General features: G+C 44.3%; 2 protein-coding genes across 3 annotated transcripts in view; one reads left to right on the top strand and one right to left on the bottom strand.

Moving 5' to 3' along the window:
* ATP10D (ATPase phospholipid transporting 10D (putative)) overlaps positions 1 to 11,948 on the top strand; it is an 85,470-nt gene extending 73,522 nt beyond the window's left edge. For both annotated transcript variants that reach the window (XM_037034238.1, XM_037034239.1), the window contains 4 exons: positions 1,799 to 1,879; positions 3,105 to 3,209; positions 6,990 to 7,177; positions 10,164 to 11,948. In XM_037034238.1, coding sequence (XP_036890133.1) covers positions 1,799 to 1,879; positions 3,105 to 3,209; positions 6,990 to 7,177; positions 10,164 to 10,491 — 702 coding nt within the window. In that variant the 3' untranslated portion in view covers positions 10,492 to 11,948. The remainder of the gene's footprint in view (positions 1 to 1,798; positions 1,880 to 3,104; positions 3,210 to 6,989; positions 7,178 to 10,163) is intronic.
* A 1,748-nt stretch (positions 11,949 to 13,696) lies between these two features.
* CORIN (corin, serine peptidase) overlaps positions 13,697 to 21,974 on the bottom strand; it is a 193,788-nt gene continuing 185,510 nt past the window's right edge. The window contains exons 20-21 of the mRNA XM_037034235.1: positions 21,655 to 21,788; positions 13,697 to 15,473 (exon numbers count right to left, since the gene is read on the bottom strand). Coding sequence (XP_036890130.1) covers positions 15,291 to 15,473; positions 21,655 to 21,788 — 317 coding nt within the window. The 3' untranslated portion in view covers positions 13,697 to 15,290. The remainder of the gene's footprint in view (positions 15,474 to 21,654; positions 21,789 to 21,974) is intronic.

Below are 21,974 nucleotides of genomic sequence, written 5' to 3'. Positions count from 1 at the left end.
TTTCTCTCCAGACGGGGGAGAAAGTGGATGTCCCTGGGCCTTTCTGGGGCAGCCAACACAGAGGAGACGCCACACATTCAGCTTTCAGGAAAGGAGACGTCTTTATCGTCCTGTGATTATCTAATCCAGTCGAATCTAATAACAACAGTGGGTTTTCCTAAAGGAGTCCAGTCTGACTTAAAGTTCGAGGCCAGGATGCAGGAATATACTCAGATAGTTGATGATAACGAAGGTTGTCCTACACCCCAGGCCTAAGTTAAATTCCAAGTCCATTGGAGGAAGAGGGGAGAAGGAGGGCCTTTCAGAATGTTGATAGCTGGTGCTTTGAAAGCCTGTACATATAAGCTGAAGATTGTATGGTCCTTATCATATAAGCTGAAGATTGTATGGTCCTTATCCTGGGAAGAGTTGAGGTCATTGTTTCCTGTTACCCGTTTTTTGCTTGCTTTGTTCTGTCCAGCTGGCCAGTTTTATAATACATGGTAATAGGCAGATTCCCAGCATGTGGCTATTGATAAAAGGTTATTGACTGTGTGGAACACGTTAAGAAAACACTGGCCCAGAGATACGGGATGCCATTTTTTCCATAGCAGACGTTGCTAACAAACCATAACACACTATCCTCCCGCTGGGTCTGAATGCAGCCTCAGAATCCTTCTGCATACACGGTGCTATTCCCAGTTGGCTTCTGTTTGAAAACCGTTCAATCACTTGTGACTGACCAGTGTCTCTCCTTGATCTGTCCGCTTCTTTGTGTAAGCTTTCAGTACCATGAAGTTTAACACGTGAAAAGTTACATAGGAGAAGTTTATTAATCTACCAAATATTTGTCGAGTACCTGCTCTGAGCCGCATCCTCAAAATCACTGGGTAAACAAGATGATTTTTGGTGGCAACGAGAGACTTCTGAGGGTGCCATGGAGGGTCAGTGATTAAGTGGGCATTACCCTTAGACTGGTCTGGCGGTGCCTCCCTGAGGAAGTGATATTTGAGCTAGGATGTGAATAGTGAAGAACCGGTCATGTGGGATGTCTCGGGCAAAGAGTTTCTGGCAGAGAAAATAACGCAGATGAATACTCAAGGAAACAATGGACTTGGCATGTCTGAGGAATAAAATGAAGTTTGTGTTGTGGGACCATGGTGAATGAGGGTAAGAATTGTGGGGGTCACCCTGGTGAGCTGGGGCTGCTTGGGCAGATCATGCAGAACCTTAAAGTCCATGGGAAGGAACTTAGATTGTATTGGAAGTGCAGAGGGAGGTGATTGCAGGAATAGGAAGAAGTCACTTCATTATTTAGGGAGGTAGTATGACCTGGGTTATAGTTTTTTAAAAACACCCAGCTGCTCTGAGAAGGTTGGATTAGGGTGGGATAGGAAGCAAAGCGGCCATTCAGTCATTCATGGAGTTGACAGTGAGTTGGAGTGAAGAGAATGCTAGAGACAGCGGAAAGTAGGTGAAGTTGGAGACGTCTTTGGAACAGTATTTTCTGATCAACAGGAAACGGAAAGTTAGTACCGATCTCCCCATTGGAGGTACCTTTAAGTTTGATCCAGTGATTAAAGCAACACAAGTAAAAGGGGTTCCTTCAGGGATTTTTTCCCCCCGTGAACTTACCTCATTCAGTATCAGTCCACACTCATCCCACACTGTTTACAAATCTCGCCTGTTTGGGGAGTGAAAAATGAAGGAAGAGAGTTTTCTTCCAGAGAAGCAAAGAGAGGTACTGGCTTCTATTGTTCCTTGACTCTGCTTGACCAGTATTAATCTTTCCCCTGCCTACCGTCTGCTTCACTTTCAGGCATACTTACCCTTCACCTTCTGGATCACCTTGTTGGATGCCTTTTATCAGAGCCTGGTCTGCTTCTTTGTGCCTTACTATGTGAGTCCTGTTTGTCAGAGGATTTGCTGTTGATGAATTGGTGATGTTTCTTTGTACTTTGTAGCTGGTATTATTGTAGAGAATGGGTATGTTAGGACAGATGGCTCATATTGTCAAGTTGATTATTAACTGACTAAATTATACCCCCTCCTCCCAAAAATATATGTTAAACTATGGATTAAATCTGGAAAGAAGTGCCTAGTTGAGTCCTTTTAGGCCTCTTTTGGTCAGGTACTGCTTAATAATTTTTGTCAGTGATTTAAATAAAATTGAAAATCCAGCAATTAGATGAGCCAGAATCAGAGAGGCAAAGTCAGAATACAAAATCTGTTATTAGTAAGTGCTGGGCTAATTCTACCAGGATGACATTAACAGTGTTAAATTTAAAGTCTTAAAAGTATTCCCCCCCAAACTTAAAAACCTATTTTACCGATAAAGAATGGAAGAAACGTGACTAAGCACAAAATGTGTCAATGTTGATTTAAAAATTCAGGCCAACACCAAGCACAAAACAGCCTGATAGTGCCCATCCGCCCACACCCGACCCTGGAACAAAGCACGAGTTTGATCACGCATCGTGTTAACTAAAGGGCAGCAGAAAAATGAAAAGGATGACAGTCTCTGAGTTCACAATTTCTGTTCTTTAGTTCTTTATTTAAATACGTGGCTTAACTTTTTTCCAGCTAGAATATCCTGGATTTACTGCCTTTCAAGCGAAATATAGATAAGACCGTCTGAGGTGTATTCAGAAAAGAATGACTGGAATTTTAAAAGATCAGAAAACTGAGCTATATAGGGAATAATTTAAGGAGCTGATAAAGGTAGAAGAGGTGAGGGCATTTACCCAGCAGAGATACAAACTCAGCTTGGCCGTAGTAGCTGTTTGGAAGGTTTGCAGCTCTGTTGAATGGAACCTGTTTCCATTTGATACTTCTCTACACCTCAAAGAGCTCGAAGTAGGAGTAGAAGTTTCCGGGAAGATGAATTATGATTCAGAATAAACAGAAATTCCAACTGAAAAGTTCACAGATTAGACGGCCTGAGAGAAAGGTGGCCTCTCTTATCCAGAAATGTTCAACTGTATCCTTCATGGCCATCGTGGGGAACATCGTAAAAGGGACTCAGTGCTCAGCTGAGCTGTAGGGTAAAGTGACGACACCCCCCCAGCCCCCCACTGAGTGTGCACGGCTCTGCAACATCACCGCCTGTTGTCCTCTCTCTGTAGACCTACCAGGGCTCGGACATTGACATCTTCACGTTTGGAAACCCCCTGAACACAGCTGCTCTGTTCATCATTCTCCTTCACTTGGTACTTGAAAGCAAGAGTTTGGTGAGTGGATTTCCTGCTTCTGCAGTAGCCTGGAACTCCTTGTGCCTTGGGAAGTGCCTTCTGTGAGCAGGGACCCTGCTAAGCCCTTCAAGCCTAGAAGATAAGTGTTGATGAGAAGCGAGATGACTCCACGAGAGCAGGGTGATCTGTGGCTTGTCAGTTGTTGATTGTCGATGGCATGATGCTGAGGGTGACGTGCAGCCTGGGAAAGTGGGAAACCCCTGCCTGGTGTCCATGGCGGATGGTCCATGGAGGGGCGAGGCAGGCTGGAGGAACGATTACTTTTCAACGGCCGGCATTCTCCAAGCCCAAGCTGATGCCTTTCAAGCAAAATAAAAAGAGGTATTAGGCCACAATCCTGGTATACTGACTTTAGTTCATAAAGGATGGTTTTACGCTTTTCTTATAATATAAAATAAATATCTTTTTCGTCCTCCAGAATATTTACCGTTGACTTAAATCTAGGTCTTTTTGAACTTAGTTGCTGACTTAATGATAAAGTTAAGTCTTTTCTTTTCATCAAAATGATTGCAGGGTGGCTCTCCACAGGAAAGCTAGTGTGTGGGATTCAGATAATGGGGGCTTTACTGCCAGCCTTCCTTTTGACACCAAACACATCCCACCCACCTCTGGAGAATGAACTACCTCTGTGATTATTTATGTTGCTCACTCATTTCCATTGGCATTGTCTCTGCTGTAGTCAAAGTCATTGTCATCTCTTCCTAGATTATCGCTACAGCCTCTTCAGTCTTCCCATCTTTGCAAGCCCTTGACTCCCCCAGTCCTCTTCAACACAACCAGAATCATTCTCTGAGACATAAATCATATCTTTTTGCTCTGCTTTGGATACAATCCTTAAGCAGGCTTCCAATGCACTTGTAATACAATCTAAAAGCCCTAAGATGGCCTGTAGGACCTCATGCAGTGATGCCTCTACTTCTCTGTCCAACTCATGTCCACTTATTCATGGGCTGGAACCACTGTCTTTCAGTTTCTCGGGTACATTGAGCCCTAGCATTTACCCCGTCTTTTGCTGGGAGTGTTCCTTGTTCCCCCCGGGACTCTTAGCAAGAGTGTGACTCCTCTCAAGATCTTTTCTTTTACCCTCCAGTTTTCTCATATCATCCTTTTGTTCTCTTCACAGCTCTAATAGCAGTTCATAATTATTCACTTAATTATGTGATTGTCTGGTAGATGTTTCCCCTCTGCATTACATTACCATCTGTTTGAGGGCAGAGTTCGTGCTTATTTCATTCATCACTGTACAACATTATCTATGACAAGACCGGCATACAGTACATGCTCAAGAAAGTACTCAAATAGGTAAATGAGTAATCAAATGACTGACCAGTGTTTGGGGTCTGTGTACCCTCCTGATAGTGATGCATTTCAAACAGGAAATAGATGAATGAGGCTATAAAGTGTTACATGAGCTATTGTTATAAAATTATTTATAATTATTTCTAAAGTGGAGCTGAGTATTTTGGAATCCCTCACTGTGCTTGTAACCTGCTGACAAGCCTAAAGTGTAGTACAAAATTAATGCCTGCAAATACCAGGTAAGGAGCATAAAGGGGATTCTAGAACTGAAATATCTGACATTGTTTTATCTACTTGAGTTCACTGCTAAGTGGTTGTGTGGTTGCCTCTGGTTCCTGCCACAGTGAGTGTCGCAAATTCTGACATTTATGAGTGTTCTAAAGGATCTAACACGTGAAGCGTGTCAGTTTGAGTTCACTGCTAATAAGCATCAGCAATCTGTTCTGGCTAACTGAGCAAATAGAAAAGGTATTTAAAAATCTATTGAGCAGCCACGGAAAAACAAAACAAAAACCTCCCGAGAAACTAGTGGTCCAGAGATCCAGGGAGCAGAAACTAGTGAGCAGGCTTGTCTGGGCCGCTCTCTGCTCTGATTGGCTCCAGTCATTTCTCTCTGCTCTTGCCTTGCCGTGCTCCCAGTGTAGTCTGGGGTGACAGAATGATATTCCCTCTGCTCCAGTCGCCAGCCTCGGCCAGAGGAGCTTGCCAAGACTGTGCACCATGCCAGGTGTCCTCATCAAGACAGGCAGTGAAGCTAAGTGCCCAGGAAAGCTGGCTGCTGTGTAAAGGGTGCATCATTAACGAAGGAAGCATTGCTTCTCGTGCCAGGGAGAAGCAATGCTTTGATGATTGTTTCCCCTGGCGTAACAGTCAACTGTTTCTCATGCTCAGGGCCTCTGGAGGTGCCTGTCAGGAAGGGGCCGCCATGCTGAGACTCCGAATTAGTCTCCCTTCACCCCTTGCTCACAACTTGTTGCCGCCTCCCTGATGGTTTTGACCCTGTCTCCCTGATTTAACTTCCTCGTATCAGTTTATTCTAATGTGTCACCTCTACCAAGGCACTGTCTCACTTGCCAAAGGTTCAGTGGAAAGGAAGGCCATTGGACAAAGAAAACAACATCATTTTTTTAGAGGCACAATGATCTTAAGGATCTAGCACAGATTTTCTCAGCAGTTTATACATTTTACCAACAAAAAAATGAGCAGTCTTTGTGACTGTCATGATATCGATCATGGGGAAATACTTTGCAAGGTTAAGCATGCAGGAGAAAATTGGCTCTGGTTTTGAAAAGTGTAATGGTGGAAAATAAGGATTAATAAAGGTGATGCTCTCCCCCAAAGCAGGACATACACCCCAAGGCATGCACTGTGACGTGGGCGGTACTGTTCGAACTCTGCCCTAAGTGACACCGAGTGCTACGTAATGTGAAGGCGATCTTGCTCTTCACACTTTGGATTGCATCAGAGAGGAAGTTTGGTTGGGGCTATTAGGTTTTATCACTACAAATTTTGCTCACTTCCCTTCAGAACAAAAACAGATCAGACTCAGCACTATTATGACAGGTAATATGGATGTTACATTTAAGGTAGTTAGTTATCTGCTTATTTTTTCTAAAAAAAAAAAGTTAAATAGTGAGCCATTTCAGAGAAAAACATTGAGAAAAATAACATTGCGGGCTCTCCATGAATGTAAAGGCAGCTAGGGTAAGCTGTGATCCGCAGAAACTTATTTCTCACATGTGTAAAGTTAACCAAGGTCCTAGACAGCACTTAGAACAATCATCCCGCAGGGTGGCTCGCACACCCAGGCTGAGCCTTGTAGCTCCACCCCTGGAGTCGTCCCCAAAGGGAACTTCTTAGTCAACACAGAAGGAAAGGAGACAGCGTGGAAAATTGCACACCAGCTCTCCCTTGCAGAAGCAAGCAACCTGAAACTTGTGCATATGTATTGCTTCCATTTACCTTTCAGTGGTCAAAGCAAGATGTGTGGACGTGCTTATTTTCAGGGGACTGGGGAAAGTGCGATCCTCCCAAATGCGTATTTGGGGGAAAGAAGGAGAGCAGTGGGGAGCAGCAGTAGCGTCTACCACTGTGTGAAGGGGGAAAGTTTGAGGGTCACTGGCTGAAGGTATTACATTCATGAGGAGACAGACTAGGGAATGGGTGAGACTAAAATGAAAAAAGAAAAATTTGAGAAAATCCAAACACCTCCTGGATCGCAATGCAGAATAAACTAGTCATCAGAGTTACCTTTGGGCATTTTACTTAGTTTTACAGAATTTAAACGGTGATAGGAGCTCTTGGTGAAAGATGCCTTGTCTTAGCTGTTCAGTGTGTTTGTGTTTGGGTCGTCGTGGTTTCTCCCACCATCACCCGCCGCTCGGACAGGCTGTCCCTGCAGCGCAGCCACAGCGCCCTGTGAATGCAAGTATTCATTCGCCCGGTGCATTTGTCTTGCAGACTTGGATCCACATGCTGGTCATCGTCGGCAGCATCCTGGCCTATTTTCTCTTCGCCTTGGCTTTTGGGTCCATGTGTGTGACTTGCAACCCACCCTCCAACCCCTACTGGATTATGCAGGAGCACATGCTGGACCCGGTGTTCTACTTGGTCTGTGTCCTCACCACCTGCGTGGCTCTTCTGCCCAGGTATGGGGTGTGTGTTGTCACCAGGCGAGTGAGTGAAATCACAGGCTTCGAGTCCTCCAGGCGGCTACTGCGAATGGATGACAGGCCGTCCGGTTTAGTGGTCCACAGAGTAGGGCAGCTCTGTTCCTCCAGGTTGTCCAAGGACCTAGGTCCTTTCCTCTCTTTTTGTTCTGCCACCTTCCACCGGTGTTGCCCTCATCTGCGTGATTGAAGAAACTCACCTTTAGCACATCAGTGCCCCGACCGGCCTGAGGGTAAAGAGAGAGAACAGAGGAGCAGATTATCTCCCCTCCCCTCCCCTCCCCTCCCCTCCCCTCCTGGCCTTTCTCTTCCCCCTCCTCTTCTCTCTCATAACATAACCCAGAAGTCGCACACATCATTGCTCACATCCTATTAACTGCAGCCTTGCTATACAGACTCTGAGTGGCTGAAATCTGGGGGCCTCTAAAAAGAAGAAGAGAGAGAATGGGTCCTGAGAGACAAGTAGCGGTTAACTACAACCTGGAAACCCTTAAAACTATATAACTTTCCTCCCTTCTCTGGCTCTCATTATCCTTCCCAATGTGGTTTACCTGATTTCTAATACGGCATGGGATGGAAATGGCTAAGAAGTATGTATGGGTTTTTAATCTATAGATTCTTGAAGCACTGTCAGAGCTCTTCCTCTCTACAGTTTTACAGAATCCATCTGTTTGGCTGCAAACACTGTAGCAAATGGTTGTTCTGCATTTGTAAAGATGGTATGAAAGTCAGGATGGTGATTTCATATTATTCTCTGGTAGGGCTGACAAAGGGGCTGACAGGTGGGTGTGGCCTGCTACCCTTCTGTAAATAAAGTCTTACTGGAGCATAGTGATACTAACTGATTATTGTCTGTGGCTGCATTTGCTCTGCAGCAGAGTTGAGTATTTCCAGCTGAAACCCCTTGGCTCCCAAAGCCTGAAATGTTACGAACTAGCCCATTGAAAAGAAAGGAGTAAGGAAAATCCACCTGAGTTATTCTGTGGTGCTTGTAGCTATATACTTAACAATATCTCTTAAACTGAGGGGTTTCTATAGTGTTTATAGTTATTACCAGCTTTCAGATTAAAAACACAAGATGAACTTGTACAATTCATGAAGAAACAAAGTTATAGCCTTCCAAATACTCTTAAGGCCTTCCTTTAAGAGTACTGTTAACTGTACAGTTCTATTTAATATTGCTATGGTAGACTGAGAAAATGACCCCCTACAACAGGGGTCCCCGGTGCCCGGGCTGTGGACCATATCGGTTCGTGGCTTGTTTGTGGCTTGAGCCAAAGGAGGTGAGTGGCAGGACAGGTCCACCTCCTCCCTCCCCTCCCGACTGCCGCCCCTGGTCCACGGAAAAGTTGTCTTCATGAAACCGGTCCCTGGTACCAAAAAGGTTGGGGACCGCTGCCCTAAAAGATATCCATGCCCTGATTCCTAGAACCTTTGAATGTTACCTTATTAGCAGAATAGGATTTTGCAGATGTGACTACGTTAAGGGACCTGAGACAAGGAGAATATCCTGTGTTACTGGCATGGGCCCTCAATGTCATCGCAGGCATCCTTATAAGAGAGAGGCAGAGGGAGACTGGACACAAACAGAAGAGGAGAAGGCACTGTGACTATGGAGGCAGAGTTCTCAGCCATAAAGCAAGGAGTGCTTACAGCCACCAGGAGCTGGGAGAAGCAAGGAGTGGCTTCTCCAGAAGGAGCATGGGCCTTCCAACACCTGAAGCTGCTTTCAGAATCCCTGGCCTGCAGAACTAGGAGAGAAGTGAATTGTGTTGCTCTAAGCGGTTGACTTTGTGGTGATTTGATACAGCAGCCAGAGGAAGCATACGGAGGTCCTGGTGCCGGGAAGAGGGGTGGGGTGCAGAACACCCAGACACGTGGGTGTGGCTTGAAACTGGGTGATGGGCGGAGACTGGGAGGATTTTGAGACACATCTGAAAGAAACACTCAACTTCCTCAAACCCACTAGGTAGAAATGGGGACATTAAAATTCTTGCTGGTGAGGATTCAGAAGACAGTTGAGAAGCATGGGAGAGAAAGTTAAAGGCACTGCCAGTGAGGACTCACAATGAAATTAAAAACGTGTTCCTGGGAATTTAAGGTTAAGTGGATCTTGGCAATACAGGGGCAGGAAGCGTGGCTCGAAAACAACACACTTGGATAGTTGGCCGAGGAAATCACCAGGCGAAGCGTTGGAGGTCTGGCCTGCTTTCTTGTTGTTGTTTATGGTAAATTGTGAGAGAAAAGAGATTATGGAAGAACTAGTAAGTCAGGAGGAACTAGGTTTAGGAAATCCTCAGACTCTCCAGATTTCAAAAGTTGCTAAGCCCCAGCGACTGATTGTACAGAGCATGCTCTAGACGGGCCAAAGTGTGGCGGCGTGACCTTTTGCTAGCGCTTGAGAGATTGGGAGTGGGACGCCTGGATCCCGTCTGCCATCTCTGTAGCCATCAAGAGAGGAGATGGGATTATACAGGACAGGCCGGTGGAAGACCCTCTTACCTACTGGCATCATCCCCATGGTATACAGTGGGGTTTGGGGATGCTGTAACCCCAGAAACACAGCCAGCTTCGGGACAAGTTTGTGGTGATTTGATACAGTAGCCAGAGGACACTAATAGCTAATGCTTTTTGAAAACTTGCTATGCGCCCACACTCTGCCTGCTTTCTTACTGAACCTAACATCATGCCTATAGTGTAGCACTGTTGCTGTCTCTACTATCATAGATGTTTGCTCTGTTTATTTAACAAGCACTCAGAGGATACTTACCATTTCTTAGGTGCTTTACAAATATTAATTTATTTGATATTGTTGTTATCTCCATTCTGTGTTTAGCTTATCCTCCCTCCTCACCTCAAGGAGGCAGATGGTCACCAGATACTTTCACTATTTCTAATTGGCATTCTTTGTGTCCCATCATGCACTTGCGGTGAATGTGATTCTGTGATGCTTTTTGTAACCTAGGTTTACATACCGAGTTCTTCAGGGATCCCTGTTTCCACCTGCTCTTCTGAGGGCTAAGCACTTGGACAGACTGACTCCAGAGGAAAGGGCTGAAGCCTTCAAGAAGTGGAGAGGAGCTGGAAAGGTGGGTCAGGCGACATCTACGTGTGCTGACCACTCAGCTGCCAGGTCAGAGAGAAGACCCATGTGTGGGCCCGCTCTCATTGGAATGATGTCAGCAACTTCTCGTGCCGCTGAGCGAGGGGGCGCCTCTGTGCGCGAAACTGTGTTCGACTCGGACCGCTCTGAAACGAGGACCTCAGGGATGGCCGAGCCCCCGGAGGGTTAGAGAAGCAGGATGCCCTCTTCGGGCAAGTTTTCCTTCACGCGTGGAGAGAGACTTCGAAGAGGCGCCTCTGCCAAGCAGGAGTGACTTGGGTCTTTCCTTAAGCGTCAGGAACATTTTACTCCCTTGAAAAGGCCAATGTGATATCCTTTGTTGTATGTTTTACATTTGACCTGGACAGAGTTTAGGGTAGTAAAATATTTAATTCACAATCAAATGCTTTTATGAAACACTAAAGATTTTGTAAAAGCATTTTAATGGCCTTTGACGTATGTTTTCAAGGAGAGTCATTGGAGATATATTTATTTTACTGTGAGAGCTCAGATTCCAGAGAAATGCTTCAAATGAGCAGACTCCAATCTGATTTTTTTTTTTAATTCAGAAAAGAACACAGTAGTTTTAGATTGGTTAGAATTCTGAGAATTCTACATGAAACAAATGTTATAAATGGTTCATTTCCAGGGGGAAAAAATTCCAAGAGCCTTTTAAACAATGCACCTAAAATAAGACAACAATGATACTATTTTAAAAAGTTAGTATTATCAATAGCTTTTTATTTTTTAAGAGAAGATGGTTTCGGTCTTTTGGCTGAAGATGTCAAGGAGACCTCTGCTCATTTCAGTGTTCTCCTGAGCTGGGAAGGGGCAGGGGGGTGAAATGCCAGGGCTCCTGCAGGTGATGGGAGCCAGCAGCAGGCAAAGCCCTTTCCTGAGGTCCACCTGTGTGCAGGTGTTAATTGGGAAACCAAAGCCGTGGGCAAGTCAGGCAGACGCAGCTGAGCCTGTAGCCCATTTGGCAATTTCCTGTATTCTCAAAGTGACAACAGCCTGATCAGAATGAGACAATCAGTTTCAAACAGTCTTCAAGAGACCACTTAAGGGTGTCTCTAGTCCTTACCAATCATACAGCTTTTCAGGTGTTGTAACTTCCAAAATGAGATATGAATTGAGACTAATATAAGTGGTTCTCAGAAGGAGTCCATGAGGTTCTTAGAACAATTTGTTTTTTAACACATTTTAGAACAGGTGTGTCTACATATAGCCGACTAACTGCTGTTACTGGTCCTATATGCTGGTTTTAGTTGGAACAAAGAAATAATTTATCCCACGTAAGGCCAGGTGTTATTATAAGATCCTGTATTCTTGAGTTCTTTTAAAATTCTGTATCTGTTCATTTGAAAATTGTCAGCCACCAGTCACCTGGAATTTCCTTCATGAAATCTCCAAACCACTGGTCCATTCCTGTTGTCTTAATGATTATTAAACTCTAAATATTATTCTCAGGGCTTTATCTTCTACCTGATGCCTCCCATCCTGGTCTGATGTTTTTGGAGCCTTCTGATATTATTGCAAATAGTCTTTTCCATAGACTTTCCAGAACTTGCAAAATGTCACATAGCTAATGGAAGTTGCTTCTGCTTCCTTATTGTTTTTTTTTTAAATAAACTGTTTCGTATATAATGTGCACTGAAGACTGTCGTCACTCCTCTAGACATTCACAGAATCCACCTGTAAGTGGTTCCAGAACTTAGAGGGAAAAGTCCAAGTTACACCTTTTACCAGAATGGTGTTTTGGCTTTTTCTTGTATGGAACAATTAGTGATGTTATTTCCTCTGTTATCCTCATAGTAGCTGGCATTCATTTCCTGAGATCATCATCTTCTTATAAATAAAAATTTAGAAATAGTCTTACTAATAAATAAAAGGTTAAAATCTAAGGATAAAAGGAATGAGCTATACAGACTAAGACAGACCATTAAGTATGTACACATAAGAGCAGATGAGACTCTTGAGTGCTCGTGTTATGGGGCCTCAATCTCTTAACCACAATTCCAGAATCCCAAGTACTCTGAACGCTGAAAATTGTTTTATAAATTAGGCACAACTCAATGCCATCAACAGAGGTGATGCTATAAAATAATGTTCATATATTTGCTACAGAAATTGTATTCCTGGTTGTTAAAGTATATTTTTTTAATTTTGAAATATTCTGGGTTCTTTTTAATTTTTTAATTTTTTTAGAGCAGGGAAGGGAGGAGGAAGGGGAGAGAAACATTGATCGGTTGCCTCTTACATGCCCCCAACCGAGGACCTGGGCTGAAACTCAGGCAAGTGTCCTGACCAGGAATCGAACCAGTAACCTTAGGTTTTTGGGATAACACCCAACCCACTGAACCACACCAGTCAGACAAATTCTGGGTTCTTAAACACATCTGGCCTTCAGTAAAAAAGAACTTGGATCTGTATTAAGCCTTTAAATGGTCTCGTTTACAAATAAATAACTCCTACACAAGTTACCTAAGCTCGTGTGAACTGTTACATTTGGTATTCAGCAGATTTCACTGAACTTTAAGAGACTTAGAGTATGATGTCATTGCTACTGGTAGCCAAGAAAAACTGATTGATATACATTTTGGGATGTAATTTTACCCCCAAAGACTTAATGAAAGAATTGGATGCCCTGGCCTCTGCAGCTCAGTCAGTCGGAGTGTCACCCTGTAGACGAAAAGGTCACGGTGTGATTCCCACTCAGGGAACATAGCCAGTTTTCGGGTTCAGTACCTGGTTGGGATGTGTTCAAGAAGTCACAACCAATGTTTCTCTCTCACATCAATATTTCTCTCTCACTTTCTTCCTCTCTTTCTAAAATGCAATGAAAAATGTCCTCGGGTGAAGATGTTAAAAAAATGATGAAATAGCCCTGGCTGGTGTAGCTCAGTGGATTGAGTGCAAGCTGTGACCCAAAGGGTCACCTGTTCCATTCCCAGTCAGGGCACATGCCTGGGTTGTGGGCCAGGTCCCAGTGGGACCACATCAAAGGCAACCACACACTGAGGTTTCTCTCACTCTCTCCCTCTGCTCTCTCTAAAATAAATAAAATACTTTAAAAAATAAAATATTTTATTTCTAAAACTAGTAATAAATAAGAAATAAAAGAATCGGATCAGTTTTCTAAAATATATTCTAGAAAGGGAAGCTCCTTACCCTCCTACCAGGCCTTAAATTTTTGTTGGACACCCAATGGGCAATTCGAGAGTATTAGCGACCTCTAACCTCAGGCTAATTGAAGGTTGATCTGTCATCTGAAGTCAGCATGTGTCCGTGACAGTCAGAGATAAGATGGAATTTTGATTGGTAGGAAGCTGGGCGCCTGCTACCACTTTGGGAGACAGTTTTCTGGGACTTATTCATGCTCCACATACGTAAAAAAAGATTACACCAGTTTATTTGTATTAATGGTTATTTAAAATAAGTACAATATGTACATTTCACTGAACGCAAGTTGAGCGAGGCTAAAAGTTGTTACATTAAGTATGCACCTACAACTACAACAAATTGACATAGGTTCTTAAACTTCCATATAGTTGTGACCAAAGTTCAATGACTGGATTTCACATTCTCATCAGGTTAATACAAACCGCAGAACAAAAGATAAATAACATGGAAAGTGTTGAGACAACTTTTTGAATTTCAGACGCGTACAGATAGAAAAGAGTACAAAACTATGTGTAGGAAACCACAGGCAGTCTGTGTGGATTGCCGAGGCAGTCGGTGCTGGTGGAGGTGAGTAGGGGGTCCTACTTCAAAAGGCCTTTGGCTGTTGCAGCAATGGGTGCCTGACTGACTAACTAAATTAAGTGCAGGAGATGATTTGCGTTTTAAAGCTTTTTCCTGTGGAAAATACTTTAACCACTGATTACTTCAGAAATCGATGTGAGTAAAGTGGCCTAGTGCCTAAAAGCATCTTCAGAACTTTGTTTTCATTATCAGTAGAAGAAATGGCAACACCAGACATTAAAAACCTCTCAAGGAAAATTACAAAATGTTAGGCAAAGTTTTTCTGTACCTTGAGATATATTTCTGTCCTGGTATGGACAAACTGGAAAACACTTCACTGAGAGTAGGGTGCAATCTACTCCTTTTTAATTGCATCTCTCCGGTGTAAAGCCAGTTCTCCTTTGGCAAACTGTAATCTCAAACACATTGTCACACAGGCGGGACAAGATTAAATATTTCCCATAGATATTGTCCTCGCTGTTGAAATCTCAGCTGGCCAGCTGACATACACTAACCAAACCCCAGCCACCCAAAAAAGGTTCTACAGAGACTCTTCTACCAAACACCAACCGTGGCTCACATTCGGAAGGGGCAATTGCAGACCAGTGCTAACATCCATGTCTAAAAGGCTTTGTAGTCAACGGGTCTTGCTTTTGCAGTGAGTTACAGGGGTGCTGACTGTCTCATCTCTGCCTGTCTTTCATAGTGCTCAAAATTTTGTGAACTTTAGAAGAGTAATAGTAAATAACTTAAGCATGTGTGCTATCTTGGCTTTTAACAAATCAAAAGCAAGTCACCAATGTTAATATTGAAAGTTGCAGCTATGCAACTGCGCTTGAGAAACGAGCCGGCAAAGGTTAGCTGGCCTGGATCCCAGCGTCCTTCCTGTGACTGGTTAGAGGGAGCGCTGTAACTTGTTCCCCCAGTGCGTGCAGCGGCCTGACTCTCCAGAGGTGACCATTTTGCACTATAGTCAAGGTTAGGCTGACAAAACAAAATCGGCTTTCTTCCTTTTTTAAAAAACTTTCATTGAACTTGAAATAAGAGAAACATAAAGCTGGAAAATAAAGCTGAATAATGTTCAACTGAAACAAACATGAAAATGCACAGTAGGCTGCAAGCGTCCCTGTCCGTGGGGAGGGCTATTCTGCACGGCTGTTCTGCACAGCTGCCTGCAGGACGCTCCCCACAGCCACGGCCACTTCCTCTGAGTGTCACTGTCAAAGTCTCTGATCACCTTTGGAGTTAGTTCAGGAGAAAGGTGTGAATGTATATTTGTCTCTCAATCCATTCGAGGAAGTATGACACATTGCTATAAACTCCTGGCCCCAGGACTTTGGAAAAGCACACGGAGCCCCATGAAGTTAAACCAAATAATGTCCACTGTCCTCCAGGCTGTTCACAAACAAGAGGTCCACCGCTGTCACCCTGGAATGAATAGCACTGGACGTTAGTCACTGGTATTTCAGAGCCCTAATGACACCTGTGTTGTCCTGAGGGTACAATACAGCCAAACCCAGCTTAACCAACTTGGGAAAATTTCAACAAAGCTTTTATTGTCAGCCCATGGGGGGATCATGCTTTCCAAACAGACAAGTGAAACACATCTTTAAAAGGAGGGGGATGGCTCGGGAAAGGATTCTACTCCTTGCCGTGAAATCAGAAGACATTTTTAGTCAGTTCCCATGCTTATCAAAATGTGTCATATTTTTTTTATTGGAATCGAGTCTCTCATAATCTCATTCTTTAATTTTGATCCATTTTATAAATATACAAAGTATCCAAAATGGAACACTGGAAGATTTTTTTTTTCATAAGAAATACTAGAAAAGCCCTGGCTGGTGTAGCTCAGTGCATTGGGTGTGGGTTTGTGAACCAGGGGATGAGTGAGAGGCAACCATACATTGATGTTTCTCTCCTTCTTTCCTTCCCTTCCCCTCTAAAGATAAATAAATAAAATCTTAAAAAAAAAGAAATACTAAAAAAGTATTCTAAAATAACTTACTCTTTTCAAGAATCTTGCTGTGTGAATGAATGCATTAAATAAAACATACTCAGGGACCATCCATTACATTTCTTAATAGTTTTTAGGGCCTTTAATTAGCATGCTTGAATGGGGAAATACCACGGAAGAATTATTTACTATACATGTTTATTTATAACCTATATTTTATTTCATTCATATGCATAAAGATTTTCACTCTTGATATTTAAGTTTTATTCAGTTCTTTGGCCACATATAATTAACCTTAAGACATTATGCCTTGGCCCTGGCTGGTGTAGCTCAGTGGATTGAGCGTGGACCTGCGAACCAGACGATTGTGGTTCGATTCCCAGTCAGGGCACATGCCTGGGTTGCAGGCCAGTTCCCTGCAGGCCAGCTCCCAGCAGGGGACGCACGAAGGGCAACCATACATTGATGTTTCTCTCCCTCTCTCCTTCCCTTCGCCTCGAAAGATAAATAAATAAAATATTTTTTTTTAAAAAAGACATTATGCCTTTATAAAGTTTACATTTGCCACCTGTGAAAAGATCAGAGCGGGCCCCGGGGCACATTCTGCAGCCCCTCAGCAGAGGAGGACTGACACCTTAGCAAACAGGTGTAACTGGTGGGGATTTGCAAATCCTCCCTGCCCTGCAAGTGTCCAACTTGAGGTACATCTATGGTCACCCCCACTTGGAAATACTGAAGAACAGTCGTAATCATGTTTACTGATACTCTTCTGAACACTTTCCCTGTATAAGCTCCTTTAATCCTCCCAAAATCCATATGAGTTGATAATAATAATGTAATATAATCATTATTATATTGATTTTAGAGATAGTAAAAACGAAGCACAACAGTGTTATGACTTGCTTACGGGCAGGGCTAGGATTTGGAGTCAGGCAGTCTAGCACTGGGACTGCAACGCTGTAACTACTAGACTATCCTGCTTCTTAGAAATGGGAGTGAATATGACTGTGGTGTTGAAGCAGAATTGAAGTTTTGATTGTGCTGGGTGCTTTTGTGGAGGCGGTGAGCCTTACATTCGGGAATTACCCATGCCATAGCCTAGGTAATGAGCCTGGACCTTGCAAGGGGCTGCATAAATTATTCTGCTGAAAAGCCTAACTGAAAAAAAAAATAAGCAAAATTTACTGGGAACATTTATATTAGACACATTCCACAATTTGTTTTAAAATTTCCCCTTACATAAAAGAAATACTGAGATGCTGACTTCCTTGGGCTGAGCTATTTATTACCCAGACAGCGACCGCAGTGGAACATGTCTGCAAGTCCACTCGGCACCGCCGGGGCAGCAGTTCAGCCAGGCGGTTATCCAGCATCTACTCTTTGCACGGTTCCGTGGTAAGGTCCACGCAGATGAAGGCACTACTCTTGGTCACTGAGGGGCAAAAGGCTGCTTTGGCAAGAACACCTTGACATGAAAGCAAAATCCAAGGACTGTAAATAAAGGCATCTTCAAAGGAATGAATGATTACTTCCAGCTGGAGAGGAACAGAAAGTGCCTCCCGCATGGGTTTGGAGGTGGGCTTAGCGAGGCAGGGGACATTGGTGAGGTAGAAAACAAGGGGGAGAAGCAGCCGTCGCATACGAAATGGAGAATACGGAGGAGGCATAATTTGTCCTCTTTCTTAGTATTACTGGGCTTTAGGCCAAAGTTAATGTTTGGCTTCAGTACTGATCCCAGTGATTTCTAGACCTTTACAAAAGGGAACCAGAGCTTCCAATGTGTCCCACCGATAAATCAGAAAGATAACGAGAGGTTCTGGTGAACAATCTTGCTCCAGACCTAATACAAAGTAGCTTTTGTTTGTTGTTTTCTTTTCTACCTGGACCTGTGTTGGAGAACCTCTGGTACGCATCTGAGATACCCACAGGGCCGAATTCCCACTATTAAGGAAGCTGGCATGACTTGGTTCCCACTAACATCATGATAGGAACATACACATGCCTGTGTCTGTGCACAGCCTTCAGTTCTCTTTCAGATCACCCCCTGCCTCTCCTCTGGCAGGGACCAAGCGAGGAAGAGACACTCCCTTTGGGCAGACCTCCAAACATGCTGCAGAAATGCATTCACACTAGTCACTGCTACTAGGAGAGCCTCACTCTACCACCTTTCATGCTGGGTGATATTGGATAAATAACTTAACCGCTCTGGTCCCTTTTTTTCTAGATCTGTAAACTAGGAAAAGCAGTGATAGTGCTATAGCGGGTGATTCTAAGGATTAAATGAGTTACTATAAAGTATTTGGAAGAGATCCCACAATATAATAACCACCAAATGACAGATATTAATATTCATATAGTTACTCTTCATTGAGTGAATATGCCAGACATCACCCACACATATGTGAAAGAGGGGAGCTTTCACATACATTAATGTAGTCCTCAAAACATCCTGCAAATTAGACTCAGTCCCATATTGCTGGTGAACAAACTTTGTAGAGAGGATAGACAACTTCTCCAGGTCACATTGTTCTTACTGGCAGACGTGGGATCCAACCCAAACCTTTTAGGCTGCAAATGCTACGTCCCAAGCCGCACACCATTCTGCCTCCAAACACGCTTTCTGTCTTTTCTTGGCTTGAAAGTCACACCCGGGACTCCTGCTTGGAAGGCAGGGATCCCTCCACCACTGCCCACCTCAGCTGGCAGACCTGGGGCTAAAGGGAAGGTGACCTCAGTGAATCACTGAGGAACCCAGGAACCCAGCAGACTGCCTCCCTCTTTCCCTGGACAACTAACTGTCTAAGGGATCACCACTGGGCCATTTCCAGTCCCCTGATCTGCCCACTCTGAAACAGGACCATCAGAAGTGTCATTTTATTATGTTAGTTTATGGTAATGGCATTGTTGAATCTCTTCTTCAATTCGAAAATGTGTTTGTGGACTTCCAACCAAGACGGAGGCATAGGTAGACACACTATGCCTCCTTGCACAACCAAATTTAAGGACAACAAAGATTTAGAAACAAAAACACAACCAGAACAGAAAGAAAACTGAACTGTACAGAAGTCTGACAATCGTTCATCCAGACCAGTAAGACAGGCAGAGTCGGTGGCCAGTGGAGAGGGGTCATGGCACAAAAAAGTGGTGGCTGGTGGACCTGGGCACGTAGGCAGCAGCTGGCAGACCCTGGGTGTGGGGAAGAAACGGGCAAACCCAGTGAGGCCCACAAGGTGGCTGGCTGACCACAGACACACATTTGTGTGCAGATAAACCAGAAAACAGGCAGTGAAACAGACCATGCAAACCAGGGCCCCAGCACTGGGAAATAAAGCCTAAAAGCACCAATTGAAAACACCTGGGGGGGTTGAGGTGCCGGGAGAGACTCCCAGCCTCACAGGAGAGTTCGTTGGAGAGACCCACAGGGTCCTAGGAAGTACACAAGCCCACTTACCCAGGAACCAGCACCAGAAGGGCCCAATTTCCTTGTGGGAAGCAGCAGAAGGGACTGAAATATGAGAGCAGAGCAAGTGCCATTGTTCTCTCTCTGACCCAGCCTCCACATACAGCATCACAACCCAGCAACGTGGGTCGCCCCACCTTGGTGAACACCTTAGGCTCTGCCCCTCATAAGTAACAGGCACAACCAGACCAAATAAATAAATAAATAAATAAATAAATAAATGGTTCAAATGGAAGAACAGATCAAAGCCTTAGAGCCAATACATCTAAGTGACCAAAAGACAGCCAACCTATCAGATGCACAGTTCAAAGACTGGTGATCAGGATGCTCACAGAATTGGTTGATTTTGGTTGCAAATTAGATGAAAAAATGAAGGCTACACTAAGTGAAATGAAGGAAAATGCACAGGGAACCAATAATGATGGGAAGAAAACTGGGACTCAAATCAATGGACTGGACCGGAAGAAAGAAAGAAACAACCAAACAGAAAAGAACAAAGAAACAAGAACTCGAAAAAATGAGGAGAGGCTTAGGAACCTCCAGGACATCTTTAAACGTTCCAACATCCGAATTATAGGGGTACCAGAAGGGGAAGGGGAAGAACAACAAATGGAAAAGTTATTTGAACAAATAATAAAGGAAAACTTCCCCAATCTGGCAAAGGAAATAGACTTCCAGGATATCCAGGAAGCTCAGAGAGTGCCAAAGAAGTTGGACCCAAGAAGGAACACACTAAGGCACATCATAATTACATGACCCAAGATTAAAAAGAAGGAGAGAATCCTAGAAGCATCAAGAGATAAGGGGACAGTCACCTACAAAGGGATTCCCATCAGACTGTCAGCGGATTTCTCAAAAGGGACCTTATAGGTGAGAAGGAGCTGGAAAGAATATTCCAAGTCATGAAAGGCAAGGACCTATATCCAAAATTGCTCTATCCAGCAAAGCTTTCATTTAGAATGAAAGGGCAGATAAAGTGCTTCTCAGATAAGGTCAAGTTCAAGGAGTTTATCACCACCAATCCTTCATTATATGAAATGCTAAAGGGACTTATATAAGAAAAAGAGGATGAAAAATATGAACAGTGAAAGGACAGCAAGCTCACAGTTATTAATAACCACACCTAAAACAAAAGCAAACCAAGCAAACAAGAACAGGAACAGAAACACAGAAATGGAGATCCCATGGAGGGTTAGCAACAGGGGAGTGAGAGGAGGAGAGAGGGAGGAAAGGGACAGAGAATAAGTAGCATGGACGGTAGGTAGAAAATAGACAGGGGAGGGCAAGAATAGTAGGGGAAATATAGAATCTAAAGAACTTATGACACATGGACATGAACTAAAGGGGGGAATGTGGGTGGGAGGGGGTGTGCAGGGTGGAGGGGAAGGAAGAGAGGGAAATGGGACACTGTAATGGCATAATCAATAAAATATCTTTTTAAAACAGCGTGTGCGGGTGGGGGTGGTGCGGAGGGGCAGTTACCTGCTTCACAGCCCTGCTGTGTAACTGCCGCCCCCTCTCTGCCGCGCACTTCCGTGAGCACTTGCCCTTTTTCATCGTTCCCTGGGAGCTGTCTAGTGTAATATTCAGTGAATATTTTTTAAGTCAAAATAAAAATGCTTCCCTTCCCTGCTTGGTCAGCATGCTCTATGAACTGTTGTGACCAGGCATCCTGAGTGTCTAAAGGTCATGTTCAGTGGCATTTGAAGACATGTTGACAACCAAGTGCAGGCCGGTGTGATCAGCTCCTGAGACAGAGGCGGTTCCGTCACGCCCCGTGGAAGTTGGGGTGTTGTGTGCACTCTACTGCCTTCACCCTGACAGCTACAAACTTCCTCTGGTGTCCCCCTGCTTCCTGGAAGAGCCTGGCTGGAGCTACGGTTGCCACTGGCTCCTGTTAGAAACTCGTTTGTCTTAGGCACTAAAATGGTCCAATGAGAGGGGCCACAGCAGCGGCTTCCCCTCCCATCGCCGACTCCAGTGATGCCCCCATGCGGTGGAAGAGGGAGCTGAAGGCCGCCCCAGGGAAGCGCGCGGAGGTAGTACAGGGAGTCACAGGGTGAACGAGCATCTGCTAACAAATGATTTTCCCAAAAGCCCTCCCAAAGGGCCACACATGAATAATAGTGAGTTTCCGTGGATGCGCCAAGGTTACTGCTGAACTGAACCACCTCAGTCGGCAGGGCACAACCTACCATGCACGAGTCGACCGTGCCGGACTCGTAGCCAGCGCATATCATCCGCGCGGTGATGGTCTTCATGTCAAAGTAGGCCTGGCACTGCTCCAGGGAAATGACGCGGACTTCCCCCTCCTGCAGCTTGAAGGGCACTGGCGTCGAGGAAAAAAAAGAAAGAAGATACACCAGGGGGTAAATGGCTCAAAAATGAGGCCAGTCACATATTTTTATACTCCCAAACCCATATTCTTTACTTAAAATGTCATTTCAAAGACAAGGCTTGTCCAGACTCAGAATTTTCTCATTAGAAGTGTTGACGGCAATCATCTAGTCAAATC

Source organism: Sturnira hondurensis, unplaced genomic scaffold, assembly GCF_014824575.4.
Source record: "Sturnira hondurensis isolate 20B ecotype Veracruz unplaced genomic scaffold, ASM1482457v3 Scaffold0022017, whole genome shotgun sequence".
Lineage (NCBI taxonomy): Eukaryota > Metazoa > Chordata > Mammalia > Chiroptera > Phyllostomidae > Sturnira > Sturnira hondurensis.
Note: the sequence above shows the minus strand (reverse complement) of the source record. Positions and strands in the feature narration are given on the sequence as shown.